Source organism: Scylla paramamosain, chromosome 1, assembly GCF_035594125.1.
Source record: "Scylla paramamosain isolate STU-SP2022 chromosome 1, ASM3559412v1, whole genome shotgun sequence".
Taxonomy (NCBI): domain Eukaryota; kingdom Metazoa; phylum Arthropoda; class Malacostraca; order Decapoda; family Portunidae; genus Scylla; species Scylla paramamosain.
In genome coordinates this window covers 8,002,501-8,020,000 of record NC_087151.1, presented here as the reverse complement: position 1 = coordinate 8,020,000, position 17,500 = coordinate 8,002,501, and the positions used below count along the sequence as shown (strand labels likewise).

At 44.4% G+C, this 17,500-nt stretch overlaps 1 protein-coding gene across 1 annotated transcript in view; it reads right to left on the bottom strand.

The window, feature by feature from the left end:
- Positions 1-2,038: 2,038 nt before the first annotated feature.
- The window catches only part of LOC135099590 (collagen alpha-2(I) chain-like), a 37,158-nt gene continuing 21,696 nt past the window's right edge, over positions 2,039-17,500 (bottom strand). Inside the window, exons 2-3 of the mRNA XM_064002004.1 lie at positions 11,060-11,698; positions 2,039-3,251 (exon numbers count right to left, since the gene is read on the bottom strand). Of these exons, the coding sequence (XP_063858074.1) occupies positions 3,124-3,251; positions 11,060-11,698 (767 nt within the window). The 3' untranslated portion in view covers positions 2,039-3,123. The remainder of the gene's footprint in view (positions 3,252-11,059; positions 11,699-17,500) is intronic.

The following is a 17,500-nucleotide window of genomic DNA, read 5'->3' as shown; positions in this document are numbered from 1 at the left end:
TCTTTCTTTCCTTTCTTCTTATCCTCCTCTCTTACTTCTTTTTCTTTTCTTTTTTTTTCCTTTTTCGCTGCCCGGTACGAAGAGAAAAACAGAAATACCTACTTGACCTCCTTCTTTTCCTTCCTCTTGTACTCTTTTTTTTCCCTCTCTTCCTTCTTCACTCCTTTTCTTGATCCTTCCTTCTCAGTAAATAAAGAAGAAAAAACATCCATCTGACACGTGTAACAAGCGAATTTTCTTTCTTCCTTCTCTACTAGCCTTCCTTCTTTGCTTCCTTCTATCCTTTCCCCCTTCATCTTCCTCCCTTTTCTAAGTCATCCGTTACAGCGACAAGAAATACTCGTAAATAAACCTACAACGGTCTTCCTTATTCCCTTCTTTCTTCCTTCTATCATTTCTTCCTTCCTTCCTTCCTGCCTTTTACACTGAACACACACCTACTTTGAGATATATATCAGCTTCTTTCCTTCCTTTTCCTTCCTCCTTCCTGGTTATATCCTTTCTTCCATCTATTCTCCCTTCCTTCCTTTCCACAGAATTCACTCGGCACTCACCACTGAACACACACACACATACACACATCCAAGCTTCACGCCACAGCCTCCGTCCTCCGAGGGCTTACCGTGTACCTGCAGGCTATTCTGGGCGAGGCAATGACCGTCCCTTCAGTTCACGCTACATTTGCCCGCGTCGCCACAACTCCAGCCAAGTGACAATGACACAAGCCGTCTTGGGGAAAGCTGCAGCCTCCTTGTCGCCATCACAGTCACCTCGCGTTTTCTGCTCGCCGTCCTTCTGTCCTTCCCGACTGGTAATGCTGTGTTACGTACGCACTGTTGTTCTTGTTTTCCTCTCCCCACATCTTTTCCTGTTTCTGTTGCATGTTTTCCTGTTTTGGTTCTGTTTCTTCTATGTATCTGTTTTTCTGTAGTGTATGTCCTTATCATGTATTAAATCTTCGGTAATTCTCGACCTAGTCCTTCTGTTCTTCATCCTCCTCCTCCTCCTTCTTTTCCTCCTCTCTTCTTCTTCTCTTAATCTTTCTCGTTTCGTCTTCCTTCTTCTCTTCATCCTCCTCCTCCTCCTTCTCCTTTTCTTCGTACGGATATTTTTTCTTTTTTTTTTTTGTTATTCCTCCTCCTTATTGCTATCCACTTTCTCCACAGTATTCTCTTCCTGTTCATGATTCTTTTCCTCTCTCTCTCTCTCTCTCTCTCTCTCTCTCTCTCTCTCTCTCTCTCTCTCTCTCTCTCTCTCTCTCTCTCTCTCTCTCTCTCTCTCTCTCTCTCTCTCTCTCCTTTCTTCTCCTTTTCCTCTTCCTCCTCTTCCTACAGCTACTATCCCTTCCCTTCCATTTTTTGTCTTTTCTCTTCCCTCTTCTTCTTTCCATCCTTTTCCTCTCTATGTTGCTCATTACTAACCCTTCCCTTTCCGTCTTTCCTCTTCCCTCCTCTTTATTATGCCTTTCTTCCTCCTCCTGTTCCTACAACTACTAACCATTTCGTTTTCGTTTTTATTTTTATCATTTTCTTCCCTCTTTTTCTTTTCGTCCTTCTCCTCTTCATCTTCCTCCTTCTCCTCCTCCTTCGTGTCCAGGATCTTTAAGGCCTCGATGATTTTTCCTCCGCTTACCACACGCACCCGGATCCCAGACCCGCCACCACCACCCCCCACTGGTCCCAACATCCCCCGTACCACCCCTTCCCCGACCCTGGAGCGGAGGTCTTTCCTTCCCCCAAGAAAGAAGTATTGAATGTGAAAAATGTGGCCAGCTTTATCCTGAAGGCTGGAGGCGCACCAAGCAGGTCTGGCGCACCAAGCATCACTGCCAAGAACAATAAAAAGATTCGTAATGTGTGTGCGTGTTTATGTATGTTTTCAGAGGCCATAACAGAGATGGTAAGCCGGGTCCTCAAGAGTGTTTCTACTGTTCATAATGTAAAAAATCTTGTTAATCTATCACTACAGCCGTAAAAAATAGAATAAAATAAAATAAATAAAAAACCCGTGGAATTTCAGCTAGAGCCTTTAGAAAGTGGTGGAAGGGCGGCGCAGAAGTGATTCAGAATATGGACTTTAAAGTGTGACCTAGAGACGTCCGTCATCCACTACCCAGCCTCTCACCCTCTTCCCCTTCCCTTGAGTGTTTGTGTGTATGTGTGTGTGTGTGACCCAGAGCTAAATGAAGACAAAATATCCTTGTTGATCAGGCGTCTGTCACCCACCCAGCCATCCAGCCAGTCACCCTCTATCTACGCCAGCGTGTTCTCTCCTCTTAGGTAATGCTTCGGGTCGCGGCCTAAAAGAATCCCGTGGAAAGCACCGCCGTGACATTTGCCGCTTGGTTCCCGTCACGGCGGCGCGAGAGGCAGCAGCCACAGCCTCGCTAAGAAAACAAGGAGGCTCATTACCATTCTTGACGACGACACTCTCCTGCGTTTATTCCCTCGTGATGGCAAAGCCTGCACTTAATGTCAAGGTTAACCACAAGCGGATAGGATCTGCAGGCTCATTTGGATCAGCGAGGATTAGGAATGTTGGCAGGATCTCGCAGTCCTGCTCGTACAGTGCGTGAAGGGAAACAACGGCTGCACTTTCCCATAGGTACCGAAGACCGCAAAGTGTTGGCTCGCCCTTTGAGCCGCGGCGGGAGATTAAATCTTTCCTAGTGATTCCCGACGCTGTGAATTTCCGATTGGACGCGAGCCAAGGTGTGGCCAGTGACCGCTATGTAACTCGGCATTACGTCACTGCCTCCAACAAATACACATACGTGCACATACACACACACACACACACACACACACACACACACACACACACACACACACACACACACCTCACTGGATCACACAGAGAAAATGGATTCACCAAACTGACCCGTGAGTCACGTATGTGTAAGGTCACTGAATCATGTTTGTGTTGACGCATCAGTCGCCTCAGTGTGGATACATCAGTCACCTGAGTGTGGTGACGCAGGACTGGCACCTCAGTGGGTCTTTTTTTTTTTTTTCTTTCTTTTTGTTATCCTAAATCAGTCCCTCTCTTACATAAAAAGTCGAAGGGAATCACAAGGAAATACAAGGTGAAGACATGTGCTGGTACTAGCAGTAGTAGTGGTACTCACCCACGGCGGGTTGGGGTGTCGTGTCCCTCCATCTCCTTGGCCTTCTCCATGACGCTCTCGATGATGGCTCGCTCCTCCTCGCTCAACTGACTCAGGTCCACGTCCGGGGCACCAGGGCCAGCAGCTGCAGGAGGCAAGGGCAGAGTCAGGAGAGGGGCGGAGGGAAATCATGGAACACTTATTGATAAAGAACATCTAGATTATGAATGTGAAAAATAGACAGTGAGGGCAGTCAGTGGTGATGGTCACGGCCCGGCACAACGGACTTTGGCGTGACCGTCGCGACATTGATATATTGTTATCGAGCGTGGCGGCAGCCGAGGAGCTGCTGGGAATGACAATACCATCGATCTCGTCAGGGAACACATAAAAACATCACAGATTTGTCGGCCAGGCCAGCCATACAGAGGCGGGCAGGCTGGCTGGCAGGATGGCTGCTTAAACAAGAGGCTGAGGCGTCGATGAGTTCCCAGACGTCACACTTGAGCTAAGACCTTGAGCAGGGCACCAGGAAACACCGCACAGGCTGACGTGCGTGCGTGCGAGCGTGCGTGACGCGGTCGCTTCAGTGAAAAGGTTGGGCGAAGGTTCACACAAGTTAGGAAACGTGTCCGATATACAACCCGATGGAGGCAGCACGCGGCACCGAGTCGCGGGCACCGCCTCCCACCACTTCCCCTCCCGCTCTGACAACCAAGGTGACCTGAAGACAAAACACCTCATGTGCCTCCGTTGATTCTATCGCGCCTCCTGGCCTACCACACTCCGCTTCCTCCAAATAGACTGTCACTCAATGCCTGGAAAACAGTCTTGCACCAGGTAGTGGAGCACGAATTCCATTTCTTCTTTTTTTTATCTTCTCCCTTTCCATCCTTCTTTCCTTCATTCCTTCCTTGTCACCCTCGTGTCTACCAAAGCTCCGACCACCACGACTCACCTACTGTAATGACCAACCACCCCGACCACAACCATCTCTCTCTCTCTCTCTCTCTCTCTCTCTCTCTCTCTCTCTCTCTCTCTCTCTCTCTCTCTCTCTCTCTCTCTGATCACTCGCAATGGATTCCCTCGCCTGTTTTGCAAAGAAGACGTATTGGAAATAGAGTGATCTCCCACATGCCTCCCGGTATTGGCTGGTTTGACCCCCTCTCTGCCCTGACTGAATTCCGACGCGTGCATCCAAAACACCAATGACCTGCTGGCATCGAGAGGAATCGAACCCGCGTCCACACCTCACGGCCGGAAGTCACCATTGCCTCTACTAGGAAACTGAAGTGTTCTCAAGTGGATTTCGGTCACCTGACTCTCTCTCTCTCTCTCTCTCTCTCTCTCTCTCTCTCTCTCTCTCTCTCTCTCTCTCTCTCTCTCTCTCTCTCTCTCTCTCTCTCTCTCTCTAACATGTTCCGTATCCAGTTTTAAGTACCCTGGGGATTAAGTATGAGTGCTGCCTCTTTATGCAGTTCAATTAATCATCATCATCATCATCATCATCATCATCATCATCATCATCATATTTGGTATTCATAAAAGAAATCCGCAGTGCTATCCCGTCTCCTTTCTACAGCAAACTGTCTCTCTACCGACAAAGGGTTATATAGATTACTAATTTCAAGGGAGTACTATAAAAATTAATATATAATGATGGGAGCTCTATGGCATAAGAGTAATGATATACTAACTTATTTTAAAACATTTTTCCCATTGATATAGACTTGATACCTTTATGAAGCTGGTGTTTCCATACTGCAGTAGTAGTAGTAGTAATAGGAGGAGGAGGAGGAGGAGGAGGAGGCGGAGGAGGAGGAGGAGGAGGAGGAGGACGAGGAGGAGGAGGAGGAGGAGGCGGAGACGGAGGCGGGCGAAGAAGGAGGAGGAGGAGGAAAAACAAATAGTAGTAGTAGTAGTAGTAGTAGTAGTAGTAGTAGTAGTAGTAGTAGTAGTAGTAGTAGTAGTAGTAGCAGTAGTAGAAGTAGTAGTAGTAGTAGTAGTAGTAGTAGTAGGAGGAGGAGGAGGAGGAGGAGGAGGAGGAGGAGGAGGAGGAGGAAAAACAAGTAGTAGTAGTAGTAGTAGTAGTAGTAGTAGTAGTAGTAGTAGTAGTAGTAGTAGTAGTAGTAGTAGTAGTAGTAGCAGTAGTAGTAGTAGCAGTAACAGTAGCAGTAGAAGCAGTAATAGTATCTGCATTAGTAGTATTAATTAATATCCCTATCATTATATCATTAGTAATTAGATTCTTTTCACCGCGTCGTCAGGGGGAGAGTTGATGCACACACCACTAATCACCTTCCGCCAAGTGTTCATTCACGCGCTTAAATGAGTGGCGCTGGATCAGGTGTGAACTAATGAAGAGGGACAAGGCGGGCCGGTGTTCATTAATTCATCGTATTTTATGCGTAACGTATCATTCATTCATTCATTCATTTATTCAAGAGAGAGAGAGAGAGAGAGAGAGAGAGAGAGAGAGAGAGAGAGAGAGAGAGAGAGAGAGACTTTCTTCCGACATATGAAAATAGCCCAACGTAGAAACTTCTCTAGAAATTCAAATAAGTAACTTCAGTGTATATGTACCGGATGGAAACCTATTATCTTCTTACGCCTCCTAAACTCTCCTTTCTCTCTCTCTCTCTCTCCTCTCTCTCTCTCTCTCTCTCTCTCTCTCTCCTCTCTCTCTCTCCTCTCTCTCTCTCTCTCTCTCTCTCTTGTATAACGAATGAAAAGGTAAGGTAAGCTAAGGTAAAGCGAGGTAAGGTAAGGTAAGGTGAGGTAAGGGAGCGCTTTTATATATCTCAGCTCACAATGGCAGACGTACGAGTATCAAAGCCTTGTCTTGTTCCTTCTTGCAATATTGTGTAGTTTCAAGGCCGCGGCAACACCCTACAGCCTTTATATGTGGGTGTAATCGATGCAGAGCGTTTAAATAATGGACCCGTTTCGATCAGCAGGTTCCGTGACGTTCCCGCGGGGAGTGAACACGTTTTCTATGGGACACAATGCACGGTATTCTCAAACGTTCCGGCGTCTGTCCTCGATTACTGAAACGACGTTGTTCTAGAAGTTATTGGGGGTTTTCTGGGATTTTTTTCATGATTCTGGTGGAAGTTTAATAATGTTTCTGTACCATCAGCGGTGGAAAATGCCTATATTCCCATGAAAACCCGAAATAAAATAATCTCCGGGGTCTTTGATAATTGCCTTCATGAAACTACAAAGCGTTTTAAAATACTGATACTGGCCCAAGCTTTATACAGATACGGATGGCTTAAATAGATAGTTTGTCAATACGTAGAGGTATCTTCCTAGCACTTCTACAGACCAAGTATGCTGCAGTTCATGAGCAGAAATCGTAATTGGAAGTGTCTTTTTAGCATAACTACAGACCAAACTATACTGCAATTCATGGGTTAAATTTGAAATCCAACATAAAGCTACAATTGTCTAACCAATAATAACCTGTCGATCTTACTCGTAGTTTTGAGTTTACTTTAGTTCACCATAGAATCAACCACTCCTACGTCAGCCACCAAAGTCCTAAATGGTTAACATGGAGTTGGCACCTTAGTTATTCCTGTTCACTGCATCCGCTACCACACTCATCCTCTTCCCAGCTCCGTCTCAAGGAAGGGGGAGCAACATTGGAGTATTAATAAGTCATAGCGTGAATAAAGGGCATTATTCTTATTTGTCAAGACTCCACAACAGCGTTCCGATAGCTGGTCAACATTCTGCGGCGTTAGTCTCAGTCACAACGATATAATAGGACGGAAAATACACCACAAATCGAAGCTGCCACTCTCATGCTCCATTGTTTACAAACTTATCATGTCCTCGTGTCCCGTTGGGGAGGTGTGTGGTGGTGCTTGGTGCTTTCTCTTTTTTATGTCTTTCTCTTTAATTTTCTTACTTTTACTTTTCTTCCTTTATCCCCTAACAAGTTGTAAAGGTTTGACTTAGGACAAAACCATGTTGTCTGTATTCTCAAGATCAAGATCAATATGAAAACATACTTTAAGTATTTATGATTCCACACGAGCTTAATACAGTCAAATAAATAAAATAAATTCAGGTATTACATTCAGAACTTTTTCGATTTTTTTCAAATCTATATACTCACACACATCAAGACGTATTGCGACACAATAATAGCTGAGGAAGAGGTGCCAAATGATTTTTCTTATTGCAACCACTAATGACCGGCGTACAAGGATACCTCAACAACCTTAGGACCTGATGATTGTTATAGTCCCGATGTTAATGACGTTACTTTCTATTCTGGACAGCTGTTCGATCTCTGGCCCAGACGAAAGCTTCTCATGCCTGAAAATTTATCCTGCATTCAGATTTTTTTTTTTTTTTCTACACTCGTGTGGCATGTTTCCCTTGGGCACTTCATAAAAACGCTGACAAACTTACAGGAAGGCGAGATAACTTAGATATGAACGATATCCAGCGGGGATCGAACCCGTGGCAGGATATTCATGAAAATGCGAGGATGACAGCCTACCGATCAGGCCAAGATGAACACCAAAGTTAGTGTAAATTTCTGTCCATCTTAATGTCCTGCCGCTACGTATGAAGTGCACAAGGAGGGGCAGTGGCTATGACATTAGTGACATTGGTATATTTCCAAATTAAATAATATATACATATGTGGTAATTAGACTAATAGTGAAATGTACCTGTCACTTTTACCGCAGTCCACCTTTTGCCGCCCCTCATCTTCATCATCAAATATAACTCTATCATCCCACTGCAGGACAAAGACCTCCCATAACTTTCTCCACTTACCTCTGTCTGTCTATGCTAAATCATGCTAGCAAAACATCAGAATTTATCCCATCTTCATCTACTCCATCTCCCCTGTCTTATTTACCATTCCTAAGCTACAATTCTGCTAGATTCACTCAACATTCGCCTATTCTCAGTGGCTGTCCAGATTTTTATGACTGCCTTTCTCCTTCATAAATTCTTACATAAAAAGATCTACAGCTTCTAGTGTTAGATATCTCGAGTAGGACGAATTCTTTGCATAGTCACTGTTGTAAGCTTTTCCCAAGAGGATCATTATTTTTAACTCGCCTGATTCACAAGCCTTGCCCCTGCACACTTCACAGGAGCCTATCGACCTGAACCACTGGCTGATACGTAATATGTCAAACTGATAAGTACGCTCGCCCTTCGTAATTTACCCGCGATATTGCTGTGTGTAATAAGCGTTCAATTGGTTCGTGCGGGAATCTTTCAATATCTCCTTCATCAGAAAGCGCAATGACGAGTGACGAGTGACAAGTGACCTTCGTGCACGAGTATAATAACCTGTCAGTTTTAGTTTAGAAATGGGTTTAGTTCACCACGCCACCACCACCCACTCCTAAATTAGCCACGAAGCTCCTTGCTAAGTCATGAATAACCCTCTTTATTAAATCATACGAGCTACATGAGTATATTATTGGATTCAGCGGTGCCTGCAGTCTGCGCAATTAATAATCCACCGTGTCATCACCCACGTAATGCTCCTTGAGGTAATCATGATATGCCCACTGTACTCTACTTCGATGATAAGATAGAGAGATAGAGCCTTCTGTTGTATGAGAGATGTAGCCGTCTAATGTAATACTCTCTCGCAATACACGACCTTTCTGTTAGCGCCATAACTCAATATTGTCATTTTTTTGCACCACTACTGCACGTGAAAGTGACTGTGAAGGAAGGGTTGAATTGTGTGTATGTACAATTTCATGCACATGCTAACCCACCCCTTACCTAGCCTTCCCCGCCTAACCCTATCCAGAAGTGATGAGTGTAACACGCACACACCAGTAACCCTTCACGGGGCGGTGCTGTCAGTCTGGCGGTGTCAGTGTGCCATAGTGTGAGAGAAAACGTGATGTGGAAATCAGTCCATGCTTGCACATAAACGCAGCGTCACGGGACTGCGTTGTCATGGCGCCAGAATATCAGTCAAGCACAAACACACACACACACACACACACACACACACACACACACACACACACACACACACACATGAGAGGAAACGTACACATTTATTACTAGAAATGTCACAGGTCGTTCACGGAATACTTGGTTCACAAAAATTTCTAACAAAACACATCATTACTTCACTTAAAGTCTTTCAGCAAAAAATTTTATTCCTCTTTCTGGCTGACATGGATTGGCACTACCTCCTACTGAGTGCTAGCGCCAGGAGACAAAAATATATATCACATGAATAAAAAATCAACACTAAGATTCATTTAAAAATATAAACACGAAGAGGGGAAAGAGTAAAAAAAAAGTGCATGCTGGGTATAGCAATGGAAGTATAATATATATATAATTATTGTTATCATTATTGTTATTTTTATTATCAGTAGGAGTATTATTAGTTTTCATTAGCATTAGTATTTGTGTTAGTTTATACAGTAGCATCATTATTATTACATCAATTGTTATCACTGCGATTGTTGTTATTAGCATTATTACGTTATGTTGTTAATACTACCTTTATTAATGCGCATCATTGTTTTGTTCTTCTTATTATTATTATCATTATTATTATTATTATTATTATTATTATTATTATTATCATTATTATTATTATTATTATTATTATTATCATCATCATTATTATTATTATTATTACTATTGCAGTTATCATCACCATCATCATAATTATTTTCATCTATCCATTTAGAAAGTTCATAAAAGTTTAATTGACTTCATATCTATACAATAAGAAACAAGGAAATGCTTCTTTACTTCATCAGTTCAACAAAGGAAGCATTTCATAAGTTTTCTTTAAAGCAACCAGCATCTCTCTCTCTCTCTCTCTCTCTCTCTCTCTCTCTCTCTCTCTCTCTCTCTCTCTCTCTCTCTCTCTCTCTCTCTCTCTCTCTCTCTCTCTCTCTCTCTCTCTCTCTCTCTCTCTCTCTCTCTCTCTTTGTATGTGTGTGTGTGTGTGTGTGTGTGTGTGTGTGTGTGTAAGCGTGATAGAATTTTTAGATTCATTAAGCAAACATGATGAATTATATCTTCTAAGAAGTGTAGTTTAATACTCTCTCTCTCTCTCTCTCTCTCTCTCTCTCTCTCTCTCTCTCTCTCTCTCTCTCTCTCTCTCTCTCTCTCTCTCTCTCTCTCTCTCTCTCTCTCTCTCTCACACACACACACACACACACACACACACACACACACACACACATACAATTACGGGGAGTGGAGTGGAGTGGAGTGGAGGGAGAACACTTGGTTGGGGGCAGTGAAGGAGTGACACGGAAGGTCACAAGTCGAGCAGAATTACAGCCCAGACAAAGGGACCTTTTAGTTAATGAGCTCTAAACAATTTACTGCTGTGCGTATCATCTTATTCACAGGTTTGCTTTGCTTTTAAGTGTTTTAATGGGCTTACAAGTAAGTATTTTATCCTCTAGTGTTTATTTGACAAGTTTTTTTTTTCTTTTCAGACTAATAATAATGGGTTACTTTATTTGGCACTGTTGCAGGGAGTGGCGTAAAGGGAAGAACTACAAAAGCTAGTCAACTGTTAAGATGAACTAAGTAACTACGAATGCTCTGAGTGGTATCAAGTGTTAGTGCTGAGAAACTACTCAACTTGAAGGATGGACAAGTATCTACAGCCTGGAGTGTCGTGTAGGATGAGAAGATACAGCTGGCGGTACTCAGGGGGACCGATACCAAGCCAGCAGAGCTACAGTCGTGCATCAACTAGTAGTAGGAGAGTGGGCAGTACGTGCGAGAGAGAGAAGATATGCCTTATGGTCTACGTGGCTTCAGGAGCCGGGGTGCGTAAATAGTTACTGCGGCAAATGTTTCTACTGCGCAACTGGAGGGCGGAGTCACCAAGCTCACCAGCGGCGCAAGGCAGCGTGCTTCAGCTTCTCGAGAAATGTATTTGCAGCTACTGGCACCTTGGCAACTTACTTGTTGTTTGCGTTCGAGCACCAGAAGGCAGTGTGGTCGGCCCCGTCATGCCCTGAGAGGTGGGGGCATTAGGCCCCTGAGAGGAGGGCCACGTCTGGCCCAGTGCTCCGTGTTGGCCCATCCTGGCCTGCCCTGGCCCTTGGGGTCTGATGCCCCCGACACCTGTACTAAGCCCGCCATGCTGGCCTGGGGGATCACGCCCCATTGAGCCTTGTCTCATTATCCCGGGCTTTTTATCCATGGTCCCTCGGGCTTGATTCAAAAGGTCTTGGCCACTTAGTTTCTTATGATTATCTTGCATTGAACCCATAGTGTTTTGTGCTCCCATGGACTGCTGCCCCATGGCCTGTGTTCCCATGGGCTGTGTTCCCATGGACTGAGTTCCCATGGGCTGTGTTCCCATGGTACCCATAGACTGTGTACCCATGGGTTGTGTTCCCATTGTTCCCATAGATTGTGTTCCCATGGGTTGTGTGCCCATGGGCTGTGTTCCCATAGACTGTGTTCCCATAGATTGTGTTCCCATGACCTGTGCCCCAAGGGGCTGCGTCCCTGAGGGTTGGGAGGTCTGGTTTTGGAGGGTGGCGCCGGTGCCAAGCTTTCCATGTTCAGAGTGAGGAGGTCGCTGGTGGTCCACGCCTGAGGAAGACAAACAGAAGTGGATACTCATATTCCGGCTGACGCACCACACCGGGCTCAGCTGCCGCGGCCTCTATCTTAGCACCTGCAATGCAAGGGGGTTAGTGTAGCATTAGTCATGGAGGAGCAATCAAGACATACTCGTACACCTTAGAAGCTGAGGAGCTGGATCTGAAAGGCAAATGGTGTGAAGCAACACGCTGAATGCAATGACGTACACTCTGCTGAATCCATATTCTTAAATGACAGCAAGAAATACCACCAGCCATTCCCACATCTTGCACAGACAACCTTTATATGGATAGAGGCACTTCCCACCTCACTTCACAAGCCAAACAACTGTTTTGCTGATACCGAAACAAAATAAGTAGATAAATAAATAAAATAACTAAATAAATAAATAAACAAGAAGAACCTATCGAAACAGAAACCGTCCAACAAAAAAAAAAAAATAAGGATAAACTCAGAAGAATAATACGAGTACTCAATCTGTCAGCTTTCCAGGAACTGCGACCACTTAAAGACCAACAAAACAGCGTCCCCTTGGCGTTCGTCTTCCTCCTTCGTCGATCTTTCAGCCTCGCTCTCCTTGCCCCCCACCGCTTCTCCACTGCCCTAAATCCTCAATCCCCACCAAGGCCCAGTCAGCCCTATGCCAGACCATTGCCTTGTCCAGCCCAGGGATGACAAGAGGACGACGACGAGAACGAGAACGAAAAAAAAAAGAAAAAAAAAAAGAAAAGGAAAAAAAGAGAAGATAAAAAAAATCACCTTCTCCCATACCCAGAATAACATGAAAAAAAAAAAAAAGAAGAGAGAGAGAGAGAGAGAGAGAGAGAGAGAGAGAGAGAGAGAGAGAGAGAGAGAGAGAGAGAGAGAGAGAGAGAGAGAACAAGGACGAGGACAGAGACGAGAACGAAAGGAAAGAATTATGATGAGAAAGAAAAAGTAGGAACCCAAGCCAGTCTTTCTTAGATTTATCAAAGATCTCAGGTTCATGTCAATGAATCACCTTTGGGGTCGCCTCCAGTGAGCAAAACCCCCATCAGAACCTGCAGGAAAGAAAGTTTTCTTTAGCTCTCACGAAGGATAACTATACGAAGGAGGAATTTTCCTTCTTTCTCCTCTTCACGTAATCAAGTTTCTAGAAGGTTGAGTGGGAGAGGGCAGGAGTGAAGGAGTCCACCAGGAAGAGTAAAGGAATTATTGACTTTTTAAAGCTAAAGTTGGACAAGAAAGGAATCATGAGAGTGAGGAACACCCACGCTCATGCACATAATGCGTCCCGATGAAAGAAAGGAGACAGGCAGACTGACGCACGGACGCAGATGGACAGAAAAGAAAGAAAAGAAAAAAAAGAAAAGAAGAATGGATGTAAAGAAATGAATAACGAAATGAATTCATTAAGAAAAACCTTGGATAAGTGAATGAACGAAAGTGAGAGTGAACAAATGTATGAATAGATAAAGTGAATGAAAAAAAAAATCGTTGATGAGTTAAAGGATAAATTAAAGATGACAACGAGTGCGAACATGGATAATGAGAGCATGCGGGACGACAGAGGAGAAAAACAGAAATGAGGTAACAAAGCAACAGGAGGAGGAGGAGAAGAAGAGGAGGAAGAAGAAGAAGAAGAAGAAGAAGAAGAAGAAGAAGAAGAGAGATGGAAGAGGAATAGAAGGAGGAGGAGGAGGAGAAGGAGGAGGAGGAGGAGGGGGAGAGCAAGACCCTGTGAACTGTAATGAATATCCGTAAAGAAGAAAGAGCCTCCACATGACTCCCGCCAGCCTCCCTCTCGTCAATACAAGGCAGCTCCCCCTCGCCTTCCTCCGCGTGTGGGCGTGACGTGGCTGTCCTCGAGGTTATGACTGTGCTTTGCAACCCCACAGGAACACAAAGGAGGAACAAAACAGCAGCAGACCTATTAGAGTTTCATGAGGCTTAGAACTGTGGCTTGTAGTCGCAAAGAAACACAAAGGACGAGCAAACATCAGTGAACTTGTAGACTTATTCGAAGGTTAACGCAAAGGTTTTAAATCTCAAAGGAACACAAAGGAGGAGCAGACAACAGAACCCCCTCCAAGTTCTAATGGGATGGTTTATGATAAGGTGCACTTTCTATTGTTAATCATCTGAGTGCTAATGGCAATACGGCACCTGTTTATTAAGTAACCTTGCGTTATTTTATTGGGAAGAAAACATCATTTCATGCCCTAAAAGATATCAACTACTCCATCACTCGTTTTGCTATCAGTGGTGATTTCATAATTATACAGTAAGCTCGTATATACCTGCACCATAACCCTTATATCAGAGTTAAGGAAGAGCCATAGCGACGAAAGAGTCAAGCGAGACAAGTGGAATGGTAATGAAAGAGGAAGCAAGACAAACACTGCTAGAAGTCAAGAGTGACACAAGGGAGCAGGACCCAAATACATCCACCTGGAATTACGAAACCTATATAAACTTGCACCACAAGTTTTTTATTAAGCCTGAGGGAGAGCCGTGGCAGTGAAAGAGTTTAGCAAAAGAATGAAATAGTAATAAAAGAGGACGCAAGGAGACAAACGTTCCTGGAAGTTAAGAAGAAGGGAGCAGGATCTAAGTACGACATCTGGAATAATGAAACCTACTCATGGGTGAAGGAGCTGCCTGGAATTATTTGCTCTACTTCAAGGGAGTAATTTTTCCTGAAGTGGAGGAACTTGCCAAACAGAGAAAAAAAAAAAAAAAAGGAGAGCTATCTGAAAGGGGAAGATCTATATTAGGAACCTGTGCGGAAGGAGAAGCACTCAAGTAGAGAAGCTATAGAAAATTGAACCCAAAGGAGACGTTCTGCTTATTTGCGAAAGGAGATAAAAACACAACGAAAGAAGATAAGAAAACATGGGAAGGAGTGATATCCAACAATGCTCCGCTTAAAAGCAATGTACAGAATCCTGACAAGTATTTAGAGGCGAGGAAAAAACGAAGTGAATTGGCAGATGAAAACATAAGAACGTCACAAAACAAGGGACGCTACAAGAAGCCATCAGGCCTACACGTGGCAGCCCGTATATAAAACGTGCTTATTTCCATCTATCATCATAAATTTGTCTAATCTTTTAAAGTTTCCTATTAACTCGGCACTAGCAACTAGATTATTAAGTCTATTCCATTCATCTACCGCTCTATGAGAAAAGAATCTGACGAAGGAAGAAGAAACTAACAATTCGAGGGAAAGGAACCGACCTGAATACAAGAAACCTGAGGAGAAGAAACAAACGTCAGAGGTGATCACATACCTTGGTGTCTGAAGGTGAAAAGAACAGACAGCATCGTGGGAAAAAAAAACATACATGGACTTTAAACCAGAGAAGGAAGTACTGACTCGAACTGTGTAAAGAAATGTGAGGAAAAACGTCGAGGTGATTGTATGACGCAGTGGAAGAAGAACAGAACTAAGCACTGAACTAGCAAAGACAGAAATAAACAGATATCCAGTGGTTCTTTTTCTATTTCACTGGGCCCTTTTTTTTACTTCAGTGGTCCTCTTTTACAGTATTTTTGTTGCTTAAGCCCAGAGTCCCGTCTTACATAAGAAAGAGATGAACATGCTTAAGTTGCGTAAATGAAACCGAGGAAAAGGAACGTCAGAAATTATCGCATTTTTTTTTTCTGCATCTGATGGCGATAAGAAGAGATAGACTGGTGAGAAAATAACTGAAATAGACGATGACTTGTTCAAAAAGGAAAGTTTGTGTGTGTATGTGTGTGTGTTTGTATGTGTGAGATGGAAGAGGGATTGAGATGGATCATAACCTTCTCCAAATGGTTTTCTCTCCACAAAACCTCTCGAAGAAGTAGCTCTGAGTCTGCGACCATTCTAGGAGACCATGAGAAAAGCAATTTAGAAAAACAGGCGTCCATGAACCATTGCAGAGGACGGAGGAGGCGTGGGTGAGAGTGGGTAAGCGGGTGCAAGCAAGGCAGTTAGGCGGCAAGCAAGCGGTGGGCGTCGTGTTGATAAAGAACTATGAGCCTTGAATATTTATCGTCCCGAGCAGAAGCAGAGGACCAAACCCGCTTCCCTCCCCCCCCTACCTGCCTCCCTGCCTCCCAGCCGCCACGAGAGCGAGCGGGCGAGTCGAGCATTCATTCCTATAAGCCGGGAGGTCTTGGCATTCCTTCTGGAAAGCATTTACTTCATCCCCAGTTTAATTTCCAGAGAGAGAGAGAGAGAGAGAGAGAGAGAGAGAGAGAGAGAGAGAATCCTTCGCTCTACCACCGTCCCTTTGTCTTCCCTCCCCCGGTCCTCCGCATCTCCAGACCCAAGCCGCCCCACGCCTCTCCTGCGGCTTCGCTCCTGAGAGGCACGTCATCCTCAAGGTTACTTATTATTGTGATTCTGATTTGTCTCCACGGTGCGCGCGACCCCCGTGCTGCCGCCAATGCCTCACCTTTTGTCTCGCCGCGGGAGCCTCAGACGCACAGATGATGCCACGTGCAGCTGTGATAGAGCCTCTGTCTGTGAGCCTGTCTGTATTCGTCTTATTGTCTGTGTGATCGTTCTTCTTGTCTCTTCTTGCCCTGTCTCTTTCTTTCTTGCTGTCTATCCACTTCTCCTTTCTTTTCTATCTCTTTTCGTGTCCCACCCTTCCTTTTTTTTTTTTTTTTTTAGTTCTGTGTAGCTCATAGACTGTCTATGTAACTGTTCTTCTAGTCTCTGCTCGCTCTTTATCTCATACTCACTGTTTATCTGCCTGCCCTTTTCTCCTTTCTGTCTCTCTCTCACACTAAGTTCCGTCCTTCTTTGTCTTCTGTGTATTTTAGACTAAATGTGACTGTCATCCTTTGCTCTCTCCCTCTCCCTCTCCCTTTCTCTCTCTCTCTCTCTCTCTATCTCTCACTGCTTCTGGCTTCATCTCAGACGGTGCAATCAAGCAAGCCTCTCACTCGCATATCCTAACACAATTCCATCAGCCGAGAGAATATCCAGCGTCTGCGCCTTTGCACCTCAAGGAACACAGAGAGCTGAGGGAAATAATAACCAAGGGGAAGGGAGGAAGCTGCTTGTAGGTCGTCTTTCATAATTGATTGCTTAAATTACAAACGCTGGAGGGAGAGATGGAGGGGAGAAATGAGGGTAGTAGGAGCCGCGCCCTCGGTCAGCGGGGGATGACAGATGCTAATGAGGTAGAAAAATGATGTGCACGATAATGATCTTTGGAAGCTGAGGGTCGATGCGGCGAAGAGTCTGTGAGCACCTGAGTCTCGGCGGCAACTGTACTGAGAGAGAGAGAGAGAGAGAGAGAAGAGAGAGAGAGAGAGAGAGAGAGAGAGAGAGAGAGAGAGAGAGAGAGAGAGAGAGAGAGAGAGAGAGAGAGAGAGAGAAGAGAGAGAGAGAGAGAGAGAGGATACTAACTGACTAACTAGTAAAGAGAAATTAGAAATAATAGAAAGTAAGGAAAAAAGAAAAACAGAGGAAGTCGTAGCGAGAGAGACAGAAGGAAGGATGGAAGAACTCTAAATGACTAACAGATAAAAGAAAATAGAAAATAATAGAAAAAAAGAAAAAAGTACACGAAACCAATGAATGAGAGAGAGAGAGAGAGAGAGAGAGAGAGAGAGAGAGAGAGAGAGAGAGAGAGAGAGAGAGAGAGAGAGAGAGAGAGAGAGAGAGAGAGAGAGAGAGAGAGAGAGAGAGAGAGATGAAGTGCGTCCCTGCAGAACTCCCCTCCCCCACCCAACCACCTCCTCCCAAAGTCCTTTTAAAAGCTTTACCATAATCCTGACAGCAAGTAACTGGACCATTTTCATAAA